General features: G+C 43.1%; 1 protein-coding gene across 1 annotated transcript in view; it reads right to left on the reverse strand.

The window, feature by feature from the left end:
* The window catches only part of PREX2 (phosphatidylinositol-3,4,5-trisphosphate dependent Rac exchange factor 2), a 1,787,099-nt gene that overhangs the window by 1,173,383 nt on the left and 590,463 nt on the right, over positions 1–23,253 (reverse strand). Inside the window, exon 14 of the mRNA XM_044066265.1 lies at positions 19,359–19,408. Within this exon, the coding sequence (XP_043922200.1) occupies positions 19,359–19,408 (50 nt within the window). The remainder of the gene's footprint in view (positions 1–19,358; positions 19,409–23,253) is intronic.

The following is a 23,253-nucleotide window of genomic DNA, read 5'->3' on the forward strand; positions in this document are numbered from 1 at the left end:
GCTATGGAGCGCATCATCATAGAACTCATTAACAGAGACATTGGGAACCTCCAAACATTGGACCCTACCCAGTTTGGCTTTGTTAAGGGCAGATCATGCCTCCTAAACCTGATGGACTTCTTTGAGACAGTTACCAAGGCTTTAGATGAGGGAAAGGAGGTCCACACAGCCTACTTAGCCCTTGCAAAGGCTTTCAACACCATTCCCCATTCTGGTATTATAGACAAGTTCACCAGCTTGAACATAAACCCCTATGTCATGAGATGGGTTACCAATTGGCTTATGGATAGAACCCACATGGTGAGAGTTGCAGGCTGTAGGTCCGACTCTAAACCGGTTACAACTGGCGCCCCCAGGGCTCAGTCCTGGGACTCCTCCTGTTCGGTATATACTTCTCAGAGGTACAGGCAAGCACAGGAGGACTATTGCTGAACAAGTTCACAGATGACTGCAAACTGGGGGCCATAAATGACTCTCCGGCTGATACAGACATCCTCCAGAAGGGTCTCACTGAGACTGACACCTGGTGTCAAAATCATGGCCTCAAGCTAAATGCCAAAAAGTGCATAGACATCCCCTTTGGAAAAAACAAAGTACCTGTGAACTACCACATATGTGGTAGTCCCCTAAATACAGAAAATGTAATAAGGGATCTGGGGACCCAAGTAGATAGTAATCTCTCCTTTGATAATCATATTGCCAAGGTGGTTAGAAAATCCTTCTATGTGGCCTACCTAATCACAAAAGGGTTTGCATCTAGAACAAAAGAGGTTATTGTGCCCCTCTACTCATCACTCATCAGACCCATCATAGAGTACACTGCCCCATTTGGGATGTACCTTACAAGACACCTGCAACAGCTGGAAAGACCACAAAAGTACCTCACCAAGAGGATTACTGGCCTCAGATGAATGCCCTATGCAGCCCGATTGAAGAAACTCCAGCTGTACTCGGTTGCATACCGCTTACTCAGAGGTGATCTCTGCCTGACATACAAGGCCATGTCCAACCCAGAATTGATGGACATGCTCCACCTAAAAAAAACAAATCCATAAGAGCCACACGCTCTAGGGATCTAAACCTCACCACAATGATAAACAGGATGTGCTGGAGGGATAGATTCCTGTCCCAGAGACTCCCCATGCTTTGGAACAGGATTCCAATCTACATTAGGCAGAGCTCCACACTAACACTCTTCAAGAGAAACCTTGACGAGTGGATGGGAAACAGAAAATTTACCCCGGGGATCACTGCAGTGGCTCTGCTGGACAGAGGCACAGGGAACTAATGGCTCTGCTGGACAGAGGCACAGGGAACTAATCTAAGGGGGGGGGGCGGCAAAAGCAAACACATTCTGGCTAGGCTTATACATGCCCTTGGGCAGATAGCCTAGTACTTACCTATGAACCTAAAAGATAGGCCACTCTGGTGGAACCACATTATCAGTCAGTTATACAACAAAAGAAAAAAATGTTAGCCAAGAGTAGGAGGAGCAAAACAGATAGCTAAGATAGTTAATTAATGCTTCAAAGACTAAATTTGAAGTAAAATAGCTTCTTGGGCAAAAAACAACCACAAAGCTGTCTCCAGCTATGTCTGTAACCTCAGGGGAAATACATAACAGTGCACAGAACTTATTATAAATGGTATCACCCACACTGAAACAGAGTCCATTGCCAACCTTTTGGCTGACAGGTTCAGCTGAAATTTCTCTACCCACACTCCCAAAAAGTCCATAGGAAATACAACATACCACAATCCCCCAACCCTTACTAGGGAACAGGTTATCAATGCACTTTTCAAGTCCAAAAGCACTGCATCGATGGATTTATTTTATTTATTTTATTTTACATTTGTTGACTGGGATAGTCCAACTGGAGCCATGCCCATTTTCAGTGGAGGCCCAGGGAGATACGCCCTGAGTTATCAGATACAATAATACAAGTAAAACAAGAGTACATAAGTAGTATTACCAAAGAATACATAGGCAGACATGAGATACACCTGGTTATAGTCAGGAGACAATTAACAAAAAATAGTTAGTTGGGTTATTCACATTCATGTTGAGAGTTACCCCGGCTTGTTGCAGTGGCAAAGCCAGTTAAACGCTATATGTTGTTTGAGTTTAGTTTTAAATTGGCCTAGGGAGGAGAGCAAAGTAATATCACCTGGAAGTAAGTTCCAGGCTCTGCCTGCAGCATTAGCAAAGAGAGCATCTCCAGTGGCGTTGTTGATTTTGATTGTCTGAATTAGAAGTTTGTTCGAGGATCGAAGCAGTCTTGGATTGTTGTGGGGGGTGATAATATTTTGAAGGGCTAGTGTGTTATCTGGGTTATAGAGGATTTTGTTAGCCATGATCAGCAGATTATATTGGATTAGACTGGGAAGTTCTAGCCACCCAAGCTGTTTTAGGTTGATGCAGTGGTGTGTTTTAAAAGGCATTCCAGTGGCAAACCTGGCAGTATGATTGTAACAGATTGACAGTCTATTTAGTACAGATTTGTTTAGATTGGAGAGAAGGGGGGAGGCGTATAAAAGTGCTGAGAGTAGATGAGAGCGAGCTATAGCCATCTTAGCTGGATGGGTTAGGAAGGCTTTTATTCTGTACAGTGACCCAAGTTTTTATTGATGTTCTTGATTGTTTGATTTACATGTAGGTCAGATTTTAGGTTATTGTCAATAATGACACCTAGTAATTTTGTTGAGGGGTCAGGGGAAATTATTGTCCCATCTTTTGCATTTATGGTAAAGGTGAAGGCAGCAGACCTATGAGTTGGAGAGAATAACAGCATTTTAGTTTTTTTGGGGATTTAGTAACAATCTATGTTCAGTGAGAGAAAATTTCTATGGTATTAAAGGTGGACTGAGTAGCAACCCTCAGGTCTGTGGGAGAAGTAGCTGAGCAAATCAGGGTGGAGTCATCAGCATATTGGATACAGCTAACATTTGGTATGACTGCATACAAGTCATTAATAAATATGGAAATCAGTAGGGACCCTAATATGGAGCCTTGTGGTACTCCAAGGGTGTTTGGTAATAGCGTAGAGAGCTTGTTCTGCCATAGGACAGCCTGTTGTCTTCCATTAAGGTAGGATGTAAACCAAAGAAGGGCTTTAGTATCAAGGTGGAAAGTTTGCAAGGTGTGAAAAGTTGGTGATCAACCATGTCAAATGCCTTGGAAAGATCCAAGAATAGGGCAGAGGATGTGTGATTATTGTTACGGTTATTGTTTATGGTATTGGTAAAAGCCATTAACGCTGAGGTTGTGCTATGGTGTGGACGAAAACCATGCTGGGTATCCGCCATGAGGTGATTTTGGATTAGGTGGTGCATAAATTGTTTTTGTATGCATTTTTCCATAATCTTTGCAAGTGGAGAAAGTATAGCTATAGGTCTATAATTGGATAATCCCGCAGAGGAACCTCCTTTATGTAGTGGGATTAAGTATGATGTTTTCCAGATGGTGGGGATGTTAGCTTCTGCTATGGTACGATTGATTAGTATCGATATTGGATAGGCAATGGCATCAGCTGATTTTTGAAGGTACTCAGCGGGGAGTTGGCCAGCGGAGAGTGTGGTAGGTTTTAATTTTTCGATCAAGTTACGGATAAGTGATGTGGATCTAAATAACATATTGGAATGCTTAATAAATAGCATGAAACATGACCTCTCTGGTCCACTAAAATCACTTTTCAACCGGAGCCTATAATCAGGTTCTGTGCCCAGTGAATAGAATATGGCTACAGTGATTCCCCTGCACAAAGGAGGTCCAACCACTGTCCAGGTAACTACAGACCATAAGTCTGGCCAGCCTCATATGTAAAGCCATAGAAAGAATCATCATGGACATGATAAATTAGAGCGTAGGTAACCTGCAAATGCTGGACCCATCACAGTTGGCTGTGTTAAAAGAAGTTTGTGCCTATTAAATCTGGTGGATTTTTCTGAGAGGGTCACCAAAGCACTGAATGAAAACAAGACAGTGGACAAAGCTAACCTCAACCTGGCCAAGGTTTTTGATACAATCTCCCTTTCAGGCATTACAGACAAGCTCACTTATTTAGGTGTAAACGCTTTTATAACCTGATGGACAGCAAACTGGCTCACTGATAGGATCCAGGAGGTCAAAACAGGTGAGGCCACCTCCACAACAAGCCAGTCACTAGTAAAGTCCCCCAGGGCCTGCTCCTTTTTGGCATCTAATTCTGTGAAATGGAAGCAAATGCTGAAGGTTTATGGCTGACTAAGTTTAAGGATGATTGCAAGCTGGGGGTTACTGTCGACTCCCCTGCAAATACTAACATTCTTCAAGAATGCCTATCTGTGGCTAGCAAACGATGTCAAAGCCATGGTCTTAAACTCATTGCTAAGAAATGCATAATTGTAAACTTTGGGAAGTCAACCATCCTGGCTAATTGCCATGTTGACAATACGCCCCTAAGATTCGAACCAGTGGTTAGGGATCTGGGTATGAACATAGGCAGTAGCTTTACCTTCGACCACCACTTGGCTACAGTGGTGAGGAAATCCTTTTATGTAGTGCAACTTATAAGTAAGTGTATGGCATCTAGGTAAAAAGAGGTCATTATCCCACAGTACTCTGCCCTTATCAGACCAGTCATAGAATACAATGCTACATTTGGTATGTACCTGACCAGGTATATACAGCAACTAGAGTGATCCCAGTCCTCCCTTATCAGACCAGTCATAGAATACAATGCTACAGCAATTAGAGCGATCCCACTCCTCCCTTATCAGACCAGACATAGAATACAATGCTACATTTGGTATGTACCTGACCAGGTATATACAGCAACTAGAGCTATCCCACTCCTTCCGTATCAGACCAGTCATAGAATACAATGCTACATTTGGTATGTACCTGACCAGGTATATACAGCAACTAGAGCTATCCCACTCCTTCCGTATCAGACCAGTCATAGAATACAATGCTACATTTGGTATGTACCTGACCAGGTATATACAGCAACTAGAGTGATCCCACTCCTCCCTTATCAGACCAGTCATAGAATACAATCCTACATTTGGTATGTACCTGACCAGGTATATACAGCAATTACAGAGATCCCACTCCTCTCTTATCAGACCAGTCATAGACTACAATGCTACATTTGGTATGTACCTGACCAGGTATATACAGCAACTAGAGCTATCCCACTCCTTCCGTATCAGACCAGTCATAGAATACAATGCTACATTTGGTTTGTACCTGACCAGGTATATACAGCAACTAGAGTGATCCCACTCCTCCCTTATCAGACCAGTCATAGAATACAATGCTACATTTGGTATGTACCTGACCAGGTATATACAGCAACTAGAGCTATCCCACTCCTCCCTTATCAGACCAGACATAGAATACAATGCTACATTTGGTATGTATCTGACCAGGTATATACAGCAATTAGAGCGATCCCACTCCTCCCTTATCAGACCAGTCATAGAATACAATGCTACATTTGGTATGTACCTGGCCAGGTATATACAGCAACTAGAGCGATCCCACTCCTCCCTTATCAGACCAGTCATAGAATACAATGCTACATTTGGTATGTACCTGGCCAGGTATATACAGCAACTAGAGCGATCCCACTCCTCCCTTATCAGACCAGTCATGGAATACAATGCTACATTTGGTATGTACCTGGCCAGGTATATACAGCAACTAGAGCGATCCCAGAGGGGTTTTTTTATAAAAAGAATACAAGGTGTAACAAACCTGCCAAACACAGAGCACCTTAAAGCCCTTTCCCTCTACTCAGTCTCCTATAGCTTGCTGAGGGGTGATCTATGTCTAGCTTACAAGGCATCTGCAAACCCCACATTTAAGAATCTCTTGCATATTTGTAAGTCAAACAGTACCAGAAATACAAAGTCTAGGGATCTAAATTTTGTCTGTGACTTAAACAGAACATGCTGGACATACAGATAGGTGTCCCAGAGACTGTCCCTCTTATAGAACAGGCTTCCCATTCATGTTAAGCTGAGTTTGCCTACTATCCTTATTTAGCGCAACCTAGACCAGTGGATGGGGGATATGACATTTACACCGGGTCTGACACCCATGTCTCTTATAGACAAATGTAGCTTATAAATGCCTGGCTCCCAATGTCCTGTTTGGATGTACGGCATCATTCCTCTTTCTGGAAAACTTGGCTACGTTTAGTAAGGTCCCCTGGGTCATTAACCTAGTAACAATCTATGTATCTATGAATCTATGAACAGAAAAGTTAAACAAGTGCTACCTTCAGCAAGTGGGCAAGATGGAGAGATACGAAAGGCAGGTCTCCCTGTAAAGGAAGGAAAAAAAGAAGTTATGTACTCACCATAATGTTCCATCTGAGTAGATAACTTCATTTGTAAGCAACCTGTGGGTATCGGATCCGAGCCGGCAGCTTTCTTAGCAAAAGATCTGAGCTCCAAGCTCCTCCCCCTACCCATAATGCCCTGCTACCTCCCTCTAGTCCTCAGATTGAGTTTGCCATAGTATCACAGAATACTACCATAACACAAGGAAAAAACACCTGAACATCCTAACCTGATGTCATCTGGGAAGTGAAACACAATGATCCTTCAATGACGAACTACAGGTCAGGGGGACGGAGGGAGGGTTGGTTGCTGACAAATGAAGTCACCTACTCAGATGGAATGTTATGGTGAGTACATAACTTCTTTATCTGAAGTAGTTAACTTCATTTGATCAGCAACCTGTGGGACAGAGACCCCAGCTACCAACAACTTGGAAGGTCTTTATGGAAGGATATTCTGGAGCACTGCAGAGCCAAAAGATGCCCTTCCTCTGGAAATCAGATCCAATTTATAATGTGTAATGAAAGTATGAGAAGAATCTCAAGTAGCTGCTGAACAAATATCATCTAAAGGGACCCTCGACCAGAAGGCCGCAGAAGTAGCCACAGAACGGGTAGAATGTGCCCGAACCCGAACGGGCTCAGGTCGACCAGAGCTTCTGTATGCGAGAAGAATGCATTGGGAAATCCACCTAGCTAAGGTTACCTTTGTCACTGGTTTACCCAAACAGGACTAAGCAAATGAGACAAAGAGCTGTTCCGATTTTCGAAAAACAGCCGTTCTGTGTAAGTAAAATCGTAACTGTCTATGTACATCCAGACAATGAAGTCTATACTCTCCTTTGTTGTGATAATTAGGAAAGAAGACAGGCAGGTTGATGAATTGGTTGATGTTGGCTTCGGAAGCCACTTTAGGCAGAAAGGAGGGATTAGTCCTGAGGGGAAACTCTATCTTTATGAAAAATGATGTATGGGGGCTTACTACAAAGAGCCTGAAGCTCCGATATCCTTCTAGCTCAGGTAATAGCAATCAGGAAAGCAGTTTTCCAAGATACATACTTTAAGTCGACAGAAGCTGCAGGCTCAAAAGGGGGACCAGTCAGAGCCTGGAGAACTAGGATTAAATCCCATGGAGGAACTGCATCCTTAACATGGGGTCTCAAAAGAAAGGTACCTTTCAGGAAGGTCTTGCAAATCTTAGAGGAAGCTAGGGGGCCAAAATTGTTTCCAATGTGAAAGTGGGAAATTGCTGCTAATTGAACTTTAACAGTTGAAGAAAAAAGCCCCCTGATGAAAAATTTGGGATAAAAAGTCGAGGACTGCTGGAATAGGAGCCATAAAAGGATCTAAATTCCTATGATCTGCCCAGATAGCAAAACGTTTCCATTTACTCTTGTAGACTTTCCTGGTAGTAGGCTTATGAGTGGCCACCAGGATAGCCTTAACTGAGGATGAGATACCGGGAGTCCTAGCCATTAAGGGAACTGGATCAACCAAGCCGAGAGCTTGAGGTTGTCCAGGTCGGGGGTCTTCAATCCCAAGGGGTGAGAAATCAGATCCGGAAGGGGATCTAAGATCCAGGGAGGATGCACTAGATGAGACCGTAGGCATGGGAACCAGGTTTGACGAGGCCAGAATGGGGCTATGAGGATAACTCTGCTCCCCAACCGACGAGCTTTCTGCAAGAATTTTGTCATCAACAGAAGAGGAGGATAAGCATAAAGAAGACCGGATGGCCAAGCATGAACCAGAGCGTCTCTGGGGTTTTCCCCTGGTGGGGGAATTAGAGCGAAAAACTCGCTGCACTTTGCGTTCGAAGGCGACGCGAACAGATCGCAGCAAGGTTGACCCCATCTGAGAAAGATCTGTTTTGCTACTAAGGGGTTCAGAGACCACTCGTAGGGTGAGAAGATAGTTCGACTCAGCTTATCCGCTAGAATGTTTGACCGACCCGGTATGTGCGTTGCTATGAGAAAGCGGTTGGTGGATATCGCCCATTCCGACACTCTCATGGCCTCTCGGTAAAGTGGGAAAGATCTGGCTCCCCCCTTGCTTGTTGATGTACCAGACCACTGACATGTTGTCTGTTTGAATTGCAATAGTCCCTAGACGAAGAAGGGCATGGAGAGCCTGCAATGCTAGAAGCGCCACCCTCATCTCCAGAACATTGATATGCAAAAAGATCTCTGTGTGAGTCCACGAGCCTTGGACAGTTCTGCCCATGCAATGCCCCCCCACCTGAGGCGAGACACGTCTGTGGTCACTGTGACTTGGGGTGGGGACATGGAGAAGGGGTGCCCTTCCCGGATGTGCTTGGAATGAAGCCACCAAAGTAGAGATTCCCTGCAAACCCTGCTGAGAGGAATAGAGGAAGACAAGGGATGTCGTAGAATGGACCACTGGACCTGTAAGGTCCATTGGAGAATCCTCATATTCAGACGTGCGAGCAGTGACAGATTGATGGCCGCTGCCATGGACCCCAGAGCCCTCAGGACTAACTCCGTTGGAGGGGCCAAGGACTGTAGAAGTGCCAAAATGTGGAGGTTTAGATTGTGGAGTCTGTCCGATGTCAGAAAGACTTTGGTCTGAATTGTGTCTATCCTGGCCCCTATGAAATCCAAGATCTGAGTAGGCTGAAGGGAGGATTTCTTGTGGTTGATCGTCATCCCTAGACAGCAGCCAAGATGTAGGAAATAGTCTCTTGCTGAACATAGTAGATGTCTGGTGGGGGTGGCTAGGAGCCAGTCATCCAGGTAAGGAAAGACCTGTATTCCCTGAAGCCTCAGGTGGGCCGCTACAACTGCCATGACCTTGGTGAACACCCTGGGGGCTGTGGTGAGACCGAAGGGTAGGACCCTGAACTGATAATGGCTGGCCCCGAGTCGAAAGTGGAGAAACCTCCTGGATTGCCTGTCCATTAGAACGTGGTAGTACACATCCTTGAGGTCTATGGAGCACATCCAGTCATTCTCCTGTAACAGTGGGAGAATGGATTGAATGGTGACCATCCGGAACTTCTCTTTGGCAACTGACAGGTTCAGTGTGGACAGGTCGAGAATTGGCCATAAGTCCCCCGTCTTTTTTGGCACCAAAAAGAACCTGGAGTAAAAGCCTGATCCGGATTGACCGGGGGGGATGTGCTGGATGGCTCTTTTTCTTAGTAGCTCTTTTATTTAGAAGGCTGCTACCACCCTCCAATTGGGTGGTACATCGGGAAGGTGCCCCGACCGGGGAGGAGAGCTTAGGAATGGAATTGAGTAACCTCTGGATATGATCTGGAGCACCCAGCGATCTGTCATAATGGACTCCCAATGTGCTAGATTCTCCAAGAAGCGCCCCCCAACTGCCTCCAGAGAGAAGCAATCGGGCAACCCCTCAGGGTTGCTGCGCGGATCGATCGGAAAAGGGTTCCGTTGACCAGAAGAATGCCCCCCTCTGCCTCTGGGCCGGCATCCATCCTGTCCTCCTCTGCCTCTGAAGGATGAGGGGTCTGGAGGGAAATGGGATTGTTGGGATTTCCGGACCCACATCTTCTTCTGTCCTCTTTGGTTCCTGGAGAAGGACCTCTGAGGAGCCGAGAAGCAGATCCTGAAGGCAGACAACGTTTTCCCATCCTTCTCGCTCTGGAGTAGCATATCGCGGATGGTTTTGCTGAAAAGCGTAGAACTGTCAAAGGGGGCATTCGCAAAGGACACCTTGAAGGGTTCCACAAAGTCGCAGAGACAGAGCCAGGCCTGTCGTCGTAAGACAATGCCTGCTCCACTGGCTCTAGCCGCTCCCTCCGTGGCATGGGAGAGAAGCCGCATAGAGGTGTTTGTGATAGACTTAAGAGTGGCCATTCACGCCGAGAAGGTCCATTTGTCCTCGGCTGACATGGACTCTGGGGGTGACCTAGCGTACTCTTTGATTAGGTCCTGCTGGAGTTGAATCACGTGTGCCATATAGTTCAGCGACCTGACAGAGAAGGTCACTGAAGCAAACATCCGCTTTCCGAGGCGGTCCATCGTCCGAGACTACTTGTCTGGAGGATGTACCGAGGAACTCTCCTGTGCCAATTCCTTCTTGGTGGCAGCTGCTACCACCAAGGCATCTATTGGGGCAGCTTTGCTCCAAACTGTCCTGTCTGTGGGTGGGGGCTGAGAATCCTGTCCGGTCTCTTGGGTATTGGCTCCACAGTGTCCGGCTCCTTCCATGCCCTGGTAGTTATGAGGTCCACCAAGGGATTGGCGGGAGGGGACACCCAAGAGGTAGATGGGCCTGCGTCGAACACCTCCAGAAAGACAGACTCATCCGAGAAAGGCTTTTGGGCTGACCATCATTTCCATAATGTCTCCAAATGAGTCGTCCTCGGGGGGGGGGTGACCTGGGGGAACCTTCCCCTTCCTCCAAGTCCATGTCTTTTGTGAGGGACTCGGGTGAGTCCAAGTGCCTCCTCTTGCACTTTCATTTGTGAGAGACCTCCTCGGGGGGGGCTGTCCAAGGAGGGCTCACCAACAATGTCCTGTTCCTCTATGGGAACCATCTGGGACGTAGGTGCAGGCTGTCCCTGGGGCCAGATGATGGAAGACAGGCCCGTCTGAGAGGGAATAGCGGGTGGATCCATAGCAAGAGCCTGGGGCCTCGAATCCCTCGAAAGGACCCTCTCCACGAGGTCGAATGCCGAGGGTGAGCTGCTTTCCCTAGGATCCGAAAGCAGCCCCCTCGGATCTGGCGTGTGGATCGGCACTGGAGATGACCCGATCGAATCCGAAAGGACAGTGCACTCCGACCTCAACGGAGCCGAAGGCACACTGACCCCTCCAGATCCAACGCTCATCTCACGGCCCCGAGAGCTCAGATCCGAAAATGGACCCGACAAACTCGAAGGTGCAGTCAGCGCCGAAGTAGGAAACACTGTCGGTGCCGACACCACCCCGGCTCCGAAGCTACTTAGATCCGACAGCTCCGAACCCCGATAACGGGTTAACTCGGAGAAGGAGCAATGGGGGCGAAAAATGGGGTCGAGCCCCCCCCCCCTGGAGGGGAGGCAAGAGCACTCCCATCTGCAGCTGGGCCTGAAGAAATCGACGCATCATCCGGTCCATGTCCTCGTCGGATAAACTTCTTGTTGACCTGGATGAGGCTGCTGAGGCTGGCCGGGAAGGCCACCTGGATGACCTCGAAGGTGACCGGGTCTCCTCCTCCGGCTCCGGGGAGAAACGAGGAGAACAAAGCCTGGAAGGGGAAGACCCGGAGACCTTAAGGGGGGGAGGTGAGCTGCTTAGATGTCGGGGCCGAGGGAGCTGAATCGTCCCGCCTCTTGTGGCTACGATGCCTGTCATTTTCCTTGTCTTTCCTGTCCTTTTTCCTGGTGTCCCTTTCCTCCTGAGGCAAAGAGGGAGTTTGAATCCCGGCCAGGGGAGCGGGAACGATCGGTGGAGCAGCCACGGCTGGTGCCACAGAGGGGAAGAGGATGAAGCTGAATCAGGGGGCAAAAGGCCCACAAGGACTAGCTTAGTCCATCTATCCCTCAAAGCCCTGGGGTTGAAGGCTGCACAGATAGTGCAGCCTGACGAAAGGTGGTCCACGCCCAGGCAAATAACGCACCGAGTGTGGCCATCCACTGGGGACAGCTTATGGCCACACTCGGAGCATTTAGAAAAAAATTGCTTTTGGGCCTTCAAACATTTTGAAAAGAACAGGCCCACACGCATGCACCTTCACACACAGACAGAAGGGGGGAGGGAAATTAAAATCTACACTAAGCTAACGAGAAAACTACCCAAATAGATTAAGGGAGAAAAGGGTACCACACACACTAAGTTTACAGAGATTTTTAAGGGAAAAAAGTTTAAATATTCTACTTCAACTCACAAAACCAACGCTAGGAGCTTGGTCTCAGATGCTTCAAGAAGCCGTGGCAAACGAGATCTGAGGACTAGAGGGAGGTAGCAGGGCATTATGGGTAGGGGAGGAGCTTGGAGCTCAGATCTTTTGCTAGGAAAAGCTGCCGGCTCAGATCCGAATCGGATCCGATACCCACAGGTTGCTGATCAAATGAAGTTAATTACTTCAGATTATCTGTTTCACTAAACTCTCACCTGTGAAAAATAGGATTTTTCTGAGGGTAGGATTCCAAGGAAAAAAAGCCATTGAATGGAAATAGCCAACACACTGTTAGGTATAATTACAAATGATGGGTATCAGAAAAGTGGTCAGTTAATGACAAGTGTAAATGGTAAGCAGTCTGACATCACAACCTGTATTGTCAGTGAGATTGATAAATCATTGATATAGTTCACATGCGAAAAGGGATCTGCAAAGTGTAAATGTTGCTCTTCAACTCAAGATATGAAACACCACCGTATTAGGGCTTGAGCATTGTAGCATGCTACCAGACAAACTCTTTATGAAATACAGCCATTCACACACACATACATACACACACACACACACACACACACACACACACACACACACACACACACACACACACACACACACACACACACACACACACACACACACACACACACACACAAAAACACACACATGCACACACACACACGCACGCACACGCACGCACACACACGCACACACACACACACACACACACACACACACACACACACACACACACACACACACACAGTAAAATAGAAAAAACAAACAATAAAGAGTTTTCATTCTAGACTTTCACATTTTAATATGCAAACTATAAAGATTCATCCTTTGTCTAAAACAAAACACCTTTCTCTGACCCAAGAAAGAATTATGATCACAATCTTCTGAAGTGAGGAAGAACCCTTGCTATTAAAATATGTCTGCATGTTTCCCACAGGAGGCTTTGACTCACAAAGGAAATGCTGAGATGCCTTTGGAAAAAGGTGAAGCTTGGATGAAAACTCCATATTGTAACCCCTTCTCAGCATACACACCAACCACAAACCTAAAGAATTTACAAATACCATACATTTATGTTCTCTTAACCACACCTACCCTCTGCACAGGGGCTCTGAAGAGAGGAATATTACGAGTCCTCTTGTCCAAGGGAACAGGCAGTCATTCAGTGGAATTATCTCTATTTGATGATGATTGTCTGTAACTGGAAAACTTCTGGCACCAAAAAGCCTTACACTACTTCCTACTGCTGGTCCTGTTTTGCTTCACGTTTTCCACACTCTTACCCAAAGAAAATCACAAGACCAGCAGTAGGAAGTAGTGTAAGGCTTTTTGGTGCTTTTTGGCTTCACGTTTTCCACACCGTTTGATGTTCTCTGGGTAAGAGTGTGGAAAACGTGAAGCAAAACAGGACCAGTAAATCAATCAGCCTCATGTAGTATTCTAGCCCCAGGACAGGAGACAGTAGAAATACTTTGTTGGTGTGTTCTTATCTAACAAAGTTAACCAAGTTCAAACAGAAATGTATCTCACACAGCACGTACCAGGAACCACTCTTATTTACTTGAAAAAACACCATACGACATGTAAAACCAAGAAAGGTCAAGCACTTTCGTCCCAACAACTTGGGACTTCTTCAGAATCCTGACAACAAAGTTTGATTTCCTTTTATAAGCACTTAATTTCCTCAATTAGCCAAATGCTCACAGTTTAAAGTCCCAGTCTAAAAAACACAATTACATTGATTGAATAAAAAGTGAATTTTAACAATGCCTAATACCTAACCACCTAATCACATGCAAAAATAAACAAAAAAGTAAAATACACTTTGAACAAAAGCAGAGCAAATACTCAAAACAATTAAAAACTATACGTCTAATTAACAGATAAAATCTACATACATACTAAATATTAAACAGAGCAAACCTAAGAGAACAAAGTCAGCAATTATAAAGTTTAAACATCCTAAAATGTTTAACAGTGTTACCAGTCTTACCAACAAAATTCATCCAAGACCAGCAATTTGCTCCCCATCTTAATAAAAAATAAAAATATATAAATAAATACATATGCCAAAAGACATGTTAAAAAGTATCAACAAACCCCCTGTTCTCCTGTGTAGTGTCTTCCCCAAGATTTTGGTTTCAAGCATCATTTGTAAATTGAGTTTTCTGGTGTATAATTTTAACTCGATGAAGGAGTCAGCTATGTCAGTATCATATGTAGAAAGAAATTTAAAACCTTCTTAAATAAAGTAAAGTATGTTTTGTCATTCATTGCATAAAATATTAAATCCCTAGTAGGTAAGCATTTTCCCATCAAATGTGGACAAAATTCCATCTTTTGGTAAATGGTTTAATATTTGCTGCTGCAGCTGTTCCTCTTCCACTGTTGGTTCCTCCCAAAATTTCTTTGTCCCTTTCGGGGGGGGGGTGATCTAATAAATTCTGTTGTCTCAGCCTGTTGCCTATTCTCTTTGATCATCTCAGGGTAGGAACCCATAGAATAAATCATTGATTTTGTTCATTCTATGATCTACTGTGTTATGCCTATGCTCTTCTTCACCCCAACCAGCAAAACAGTATGGAAAGGAAAGGAAAACAGGACCAGTAAATCATATAGCTTCACATAGTATCCTAGCCCCAAGACTGGAGACAGTAGAAATACTTTGCCGGCGTGTCCTTATCTAACAAAGTTAACCCAGTTCAAGCAGAAATGTAGCTTACACAATATGTATCAGGAACCACTCGTATTTATTTGAAAAATCACCAAATGACATGTAAAACCAAGAAAGGTCAAGCTTTTTCATCTTGACAGCTTGTAATTGTTTTTTTACACTTTGACTTTACACTGTGAACATTTGGCTAATTCAAGAAATGAAGTGCTTGTAAAAGGAAATGGAACTTTGTTGTCAGGGTTCTAAAGTAGTCCCAAGTTGCTTGAAATGGGTTAATTTTCTTAGATACGGACACAACATCTACTATCTCCAGTCCTGAGTCTAGGATACTACATGAGGCTGTATGATTTACTAACCCCTGTTACCTGATTTAAAAGGACTGATAGACCCTAATTGAGAGTGAAAGTCATCCGAATCTTCAGCAAAAAGTACACACAGATTCTACAGGATAGATATTAACCTTCACGGTCACATTCTTATAAAAGTATTTCCCTTTTATGCATACTTTCTTTCTAGACATACTAATAATACAGAACAGTTAAAAGCTTATTTGCAGGTCTACATAAGGTATCCATATGAAGTAAGTACACTGTGTTTCTTTATTTTTATTTATTTATTTGCTTGTTTTTTTGGTTATCTCAGAGGTTTACTCATTAATATTGACCAATTTCAGGCTCATCCCAGGTGAAATACAAAACATTTCACAAACAAAAAATACAGAAATGTAAGCAATTTCAGACATATTACCTAAAACAAACTGTGAATATACATTCCAGTGGGTAAGCACAGTGCAGTGCACAAGCAAGCAGAGTATAATGTACAATATATACATTAATTAGCACTGTGCAGTGCACAAGCAAGCAGAGTATAATGTACAACATATACATTAATTAGCACAGTGCAGTGCACAAGCAAGCAGAGTATAATGTACAACATATACATTAATTAGCACAGTGCAATGCACAAGCAAGCAGAGTATAATGTACAACATATACATTAATTAGCACAGTGCAGTGCACAAGCAAGCAGAGTATAATGTACAACATATACATTAATTAGCACAGTGCAGTGCACAAGCAAGCAGAGTATAATGTACAACATATACATTAATTAGCACAGTGCAGTGCACAAGCAAGCAGAGTATAATGTACAACATATACATTAATTAGCACGGTGCAGTGCACAAGCAAGCAGAGTATAATGTACAACATATACATTAATTAGCACAGTGCAATGCACATGCAAGCAGAGTATAATGTACAACATATACATTAATTAGCATGGTGCAATGCACATGCAAGCAGAGTATAATGTACAACATATACATTAATTGGCACAGTGCTATGCACAAGCAAGCAGAGTATAATGTACAACATATACATTAATTAGCACAGTGCAGTGCACAAGCAAGCAGAGTATAATGTACAACATATACATTAATTAGCACAGTGCAGTGCACAAGCAAGCAGAGTATAATGTACAACATATACATTAATTAGCACGGTGCAATGCACAAGCAAGCAGGGTATAATGTACAACATATACATTAATTAGCACGGTGCAGTGCACAAGCAAGCAGAGTATAATGTACAACATATACATTAATTAGCACAGTGCAATGCACATGCAAGCAGAGTATAATGTACAACATATACATTAATTAGCACAGTGCAATGCACATGCAAGCAGAGTATAATGTACAACATATACATTAATTAGCACAGTGCAGTGCACAAGCAAGCAGAGTATAATGTACAACATATACATTAATTAGCACGGTGCAATGCACAAGCAAGTAGGGTATAATGTACAACATATACATTAATTAGCACGGTGCAGTGCACAAGCAAGCAGAGTATAATGTACAACATATACATTAATTAGCATGGTGCAGTGCACAAGCAAGCAGAGTATAATGTACAACATATACATTAATTAGCACAGTGCAATGCACAAGCAAGCAGAGTATAATGTACAACATATACATTAATTAGCACAGTGCAATGCACAAGCAAGCAGAGTATAATGTACAATATAGACATTAATTAGCACAGTGCAATGCACAAGCAAGCAGAGTATAATGTACAATATAGACATTAATTAGCACAGTGCAATGCACAAGCAAGCAGAGTATAATGTACAATATATACATTAATTAGCACAATGCAATGCACAAGCAAGCAGAGTATAATGTACAATATAGACATTAATTTCAGAAGTGGGCCAATCCTCAGGGAATCCCGGGAGATGGGAAGAGATTCAGAAAGGAGACAGGTTAGGTGTTACGTCCTGTGTTGAAGGAGGAGCGTTTGGTATGGATGAAGAAGTACTTTTGAGCTGCATGCTGAATTCTGAATAACTGTTGACTTCCTTAAACTCTGAGAGCTATCCTGTCACAATTTTGTTTTTGTCTCTGACTTCATCACAGATAGCTGGAGTCGGATACTCTGCCATGCACAATCAATTAAACAAATAAGCAAATAAATAAATTGAAAGAGCAATTTGACATCTTCTAGGTTTTTTCACACGAGCAGGAGATTCACCGTAGGGCTTAGTGAAAACTCTAAATAGATACTCCCTGCAGTCGCTGCAGAGAGACATGACTAGTAACGCGAGGGGAATTCATTGCCTAAAAATGTCTAAAGACAGCTAATGAGTCATTAGAAAGGAATCATTCCTGCATACTATGGCTACAGATAAAGAAATGCAGGAAATTATTTTATGAAACATAAACAGGTAAGAGAATGGTGCTGCAAACTAAGTGAAGATTGACAAAACTTTGGGGAAGAAAAAGTAAGGAATGGAAAGTGATCTGTATAAAAATGTACCAGATGACAAAGAGATCTATGGAATTCGGCAAAGAAGATGGGCATAATAAAAAGCAAACAGAATGTGATTCAGTTATCATGAAAGTGAAAGTGTAAAATAGTCAAAACATTTTTTTTTCTTTTTCTGGTTTTGACCCTCGTGTTTAATGACCATCTATCCTATCAAGCGGCCATCTATTCTATGCTTTATCACCACCAGGGCAACTTTTGGGAACTGTGTGGCCTTCATCCATATGGCTACAAGGATGTTTTATACTCTAACACCTCCCTCATAGCTGACTTGCACAATTAAGGATAGGAGGCTCTTAAATCCCTTTTTCTGTGAGTGTGCATCTTCTCACACAAACATTTAGAAGGTTCCTGCATAGTGCAGCTAGGTACAGCCAACGCATTTCCCCAGTCCTTACTCTGCATAGCATGCACTGCTCTTTTCATTACGTTCCAACACTGCAGAGGGCAAAAATAGCTTTATCTCCCCAGGTTGTGCAATCTGGCACTAAACACTCACTCCCATCCTTCCCACTGGCACGTTCACCAGCTAAGTGGCTACATGATTACATGTCATTTGGTTCACAGTCAGGGCTTTATCCCTCAGTGGGACAGAAGCAACAAATTACTATAACAAGGTGCTATACGAAAGATTGTTTAGTTATTAAAATTAAAAAGAATAACAGATTAAATGAAAAAAATGTGAGTAGATTATTGAGCATACAGAAGCACAGAGATGAAATGCAATTGCATCAGAAAAGGAAGAATATAAAACATGCCTTACAGTTTATTTACTTTTGATAGTTTATTATAAAAGTGCTGCAAATACGTTGATTAATTTTGATAAAAAAATACTCACATTATACTTGCAATAATTCACTTTTTTCTAGCCACCTAATGTACAACCAGTTCATGCAGACAGCACCTTGGTACAACATGTCATTTGGTTGCAAATGGATATTCCTACTTGCACTACCTGCTCGAAGAAATTCCTTGCAGAAGATTTAAATATAATAATCAAGCACTGCATGAAAACTATGTCAAGCAGTTCAACAGATCTTTCTGAATGTACTACTGATGAACTTCTTAAAAGTATTGAAAATTAATGAGAAGCTGATAATAAATCAACAGCAAATATGACTGGAACATACAACTGTGTACAAGGAACATAGAAACATTGCTACCAGGTTAGGCCAGATCTACATAGTTAACCCTAGCTGGAGGACTGTTAAACATTTGAAAAAAAAGGCAAAATAACATCTGAGAACTATTATGAAACAATAAATGATGCTGTTGGAACAAAAGTGAAAGAAAAAGCACAATAAATCACAATAGCAGCTGTTATAAACATAAATCTTAAATTATAGACAAGGAGAAACTGAACAAAACGCTTAGTTGTATAAGAGAATACGTGAAAGATGTGCAACACCCAAGTATAGAAAGATACAGTGAGCCATAGGTGGCTGCAAAGCTTCTGGCAGCAGCATCAGCAGTGAAAAGTTATGTAAAAAGGCCCAAAGACATATTTAACTTATGAAGAGAGGATGGGTAGCTGGCAGCTCTAGAATAACAACCAGAGACTGTAACAAAGTAACATTGTTTGTAAAAGAATCCACTACTAGTTTCAGTTCCAAAGTACTTCAAAGGAGCACCTACCTGATGACTGGTGTAAACAAGCTGTGGATTCTGCAGTATAACCTTACACCCTAGAAAAGATGAAGCATGCTGTTAGAATCCACGTTATGTTTCAAATGACTAATTCAAAAGAAGCACTGATTATAACAAAAATATAAGTGCACATTAAAATACGGTATTATTTATTTGTTGGTCAAGCAAAATTATATACCTTTTTCAGCAACAGTCTAAGCCAAAGGCAAATCATGTCCCATAAGAGTACAATAAAGATGTAAAAGAATAAACAGTTTGATGCTTGCACACTAGTACTACAGGAACATGTCATAGTTTGTTTATGAAGCAAGTCCACAAAAAAAATTATATTATGCTGGAAGCAAACTGCCATAGCGTACATATGGCATTACACTGATGCATGTAAATTCCCTACAGCAGCAGGATTCCTTCATCGGGCATTTCTTTCATATGCTTTAAGAAACAAAACTGCAATGGCCCCTTATTAAAATGTGCAGTCAACTTAAAAGAAGCTGCTTTGTGCAGTTAGCATGAAAACTGCACATAAGCAAATAGAACATTTTGCATTTCATATTTACTGAAGTCCTCAGTTCTTGGCATTGTATATTCTGTAGCTTGCAAATCCTGTGCCAGAGGCATGGATATGCATGTGGGTGAGTTAGCCACAAGCCTTCTTAAAGCAAAGTGTATGCAAGTATTTCAAAGACATACACAAGACTGTATCAATATAGCTCAAGGTTTTGCTCAAATTTCTTTAACAGCGGTGATAGAATCTCCTAGCAAAGGCTGCCCTGGACCTGGAGAAGGCATCAGTTTTGTAATGTTTAGTGAAGCTGTGTACAGAGGACCAAGTAGCCACCTTTAAAATAGACTTGGGGTTGACTTCTTTGTGGAAAGCCTCTGAGGAAGCAATTGCCCTTGTGTAACATGCTACAGGGCAAGACTGCAAGGTCTTACCATATTGTGAGTAGCAGAAAGATATAGCCTTAGAAATCCAGGATGCAATAGTTTGGAGTCCGGTTGATCCAACTTCGAAAGCATAAAAGATACTAAAAGCTGCTCAGTCTTTCTGAAGGATTTAGTTTTGTCCAGGTAAAATCTGATTTGCTTGCAAATGTCTAGAGAATGTACAATCCTTTTCCCCCTGTTTTGGGGATTGGAAAAGAAGGTGGGGAAATGAACCTGAATGAGAGACAGCTCGTTTACTACTTTTGGCATGAAGGATGGGTTAGTCCTGAGAGTCACCTTGTCTTTGTGAAAGATAAGAGGTGGGGGAATGACCATGAGAGCCTGTAGCTCAGAAATTCTCCTGACAGAGGTTATTGCCAACAGGAGTTAGTCACAGACTTTTGCCTCCAAAGGGATGCCTCCCAGCTGTAGTTTTCCTTTGTGGTTTTTCCAGAGTATCTCTTCCTAGGGGGGGGTTCTTTGTTTCTGAACAGCCCCAGGGCCCATCTAATGAAGGAAGGAGATTTGGCTGGGTAGTTCCTATGGTACCTAGGAACCAAAGAAAAGTAGGATCTTCCTAAAGTCTTTCATAGTTTTACCTTGGTCAAGGAGAGTTTTCAACAGACTGGTCACCTGAGAGCCAAACAGTAAGTCGCTGTCCAAACGTGAATCTATAATTTTAGATTTAAAATCCTCAGCACAGGTTGATTGTGAAGCCATGCCTACCTACTGATAACAGAGCCAGTGGTAGCTGCCCTAGAAGAAGCATCTACAGCATCATAACTGCACTTAAAGCTGTGCCTTGCAATCTGAGTGGCCTGCAAAAGTAAGCTGTTTATGTGCTGCTTAGAGCCTGCTGTGGGAGGATCCAAGATAAATTTGTTCAATGAGGCCACAACAGAGATGAAATACTTAGTCATTTGAGTCTGGTAAATAATAGCTCAGAGATGTAAACATTCTTTCTCCATTTTTCCATAGCCCCACAATCTTTGTCTGTAGGGGGCTTATCTAAACAGAGAAAAGCTGCCGAAGGGTCTGCCACTGGGTTTTTATATAGATATTTTACATCATCAGGGACCTTGTAAAACCCGTCTGTTCTTTTGTGAGCTAGAGGATGACAGTCAGGTGCAGAAGAGGTGGACTGAAAAGTGTTCAGGAAAACCTCAAGGACAGGAGGGATTGGAGAAGGGGGAAGAGGCACCCATCACCAAAAGGGAGTAAGACATTTTCTGGACATCAGAGGTCTGAGTAGATTGCCAGTCAAAGTGTTTCATCATGTCCTGTATAATCTCACCAAAGGAAGCTTCCTCAATAGGTGAATCAGGTTAGAGGCAGTCCCCTTTGGCACAGGAGACTTGTCCTGGAGTATGCATCTGACAGGAATAATCCAGAGGATTCTCTGGATTATTCCCAAGTCCTCATCCTGCTCCTCATCCAAACAGGAAACCAGGGTGGGTTTTAAAGGAGTAGCCTGTGGTAAGGAAGACACAAAGGAGGGAGGTTTTAAGGACATAATGTCTTCAAACAACCCTTGAGAAACGTTCGTCCACTCTGTCTCCCTAGATGATGAGGGAGAAGCCACATGCTTAGTCTTCTGTTTTTCCTTTCTAGGTGTGACATCTGGCTGGATGGGGCACAGAGGTTGGGAACCCTGTCTGACCTCTATTAGAGAGCCTGGGATGTCTTCCCTAATTAATTTAAGGGACACTGCTCATGCTCGGTCCTTCTGAAATAATTAGGTGTGGCATCTCTGGCATTTGGCAGTGTGTAAGGCCTCAGGAGCCATACCGGCCTCCAACAGGGTCTGAGAAGCAAGCAACTGAGCAGAAGTCTGACGTACTGCAGGTTATATAACTTCAGGGGGTACATCAGATTCAGAATAGTTGGACTGCTGATCCATTCAAGGCCACTTAAGCTTTTTCTTCAGCAGAAGAGAGATGTCCAAGGATGTAGAGTCAGCCTTCTTGGACTGGACCATACATTTAGGACCCTGTTTCTTGAGGAAGGTATTAAGAGAAGAGAGCTTAGACCTAACAGTTTTGGAATGAACAGTTGACAAAAACAGCAGGATTTGCAATCATGTTCTGGGCCTATGCAAAAAAGACAATTTGTATGCAGATCCTTGTATGTTCTCTGCCTACTGAACTTGCAATTGGCCCTCCTAGCTGACATCTAAACCTTTTAAATGATAAAACTTAATGTAAAAAGGAAGGTTTCCCAATGGGGCACTTAACTGGATGAAACAAATGAAGCAAAGTTACCAACGACCAAACATCGAACAGTCCAATGGATGCGCAAACTGTATTTGAGCTGGAGGCGAGTCTGAGGATCCATGTTCGTACATCTGTCTTTATACCTCAATGCATATGAGCTTAGGTCATACATTGGGCATACAACTCAGGGAAGGTAAAGCTTTGGTACCCCAGCCAGATGTCAGCGGCCAATCCATTTCTCAGGAACAGTGCAACAGTGATTACAGGAAGAACACTAATGGTTTTTAATAAAACATTGTTAAGCAACTTTCAAGGCTTTTAAACTCTAGTCTCATGAAAGTGCATAAACAGCAGCCATCACAGAAAAAAGTGTGGCCGAGTAAACTGTTTAACAGCTTTTACAAGCATTTGCTCACCACTGGGACACTTCGCTATTGCCCACTGTCTGTGTGGCAGGGATAAGTATGTTTCAGTTTCCAAGGTGGCAAAATACTTTGTACACCTATATTACTGTTCCTGCCACAATTAAGTATATCAGGACAGCCAAAGCCTACATGTACTGCAGAGAATTAGGACTGGGTTTCAAGCTGAATTTCTTGACATCCAGGTCCTGAACACATAACAAGTTTGTTATGATCAGATACAGACTTACACATGTTATACAGTGGATATAAAAAGTGTACACACCCCTGTTAAAATGCCAGGTTTTAGTGATATAAAAAATGAGACCACAATAAATTATT

The sequence above is a fragment of the Protopterus annectens genome, chromosome 3.part1, assembly GCF_019279795.1.
Source record: "Protopterus annectens isolate FY-2018-M chromosome 3.part1, PAN1.0, whole genome shotgun sequence".
Classification (NCBI taxonomy): domain Eukaryota; kingdom Metazoa; phylum Chordata; order Ceratodontiformes; family Protopteridae; genus Protopterus; species Protopterus annectens.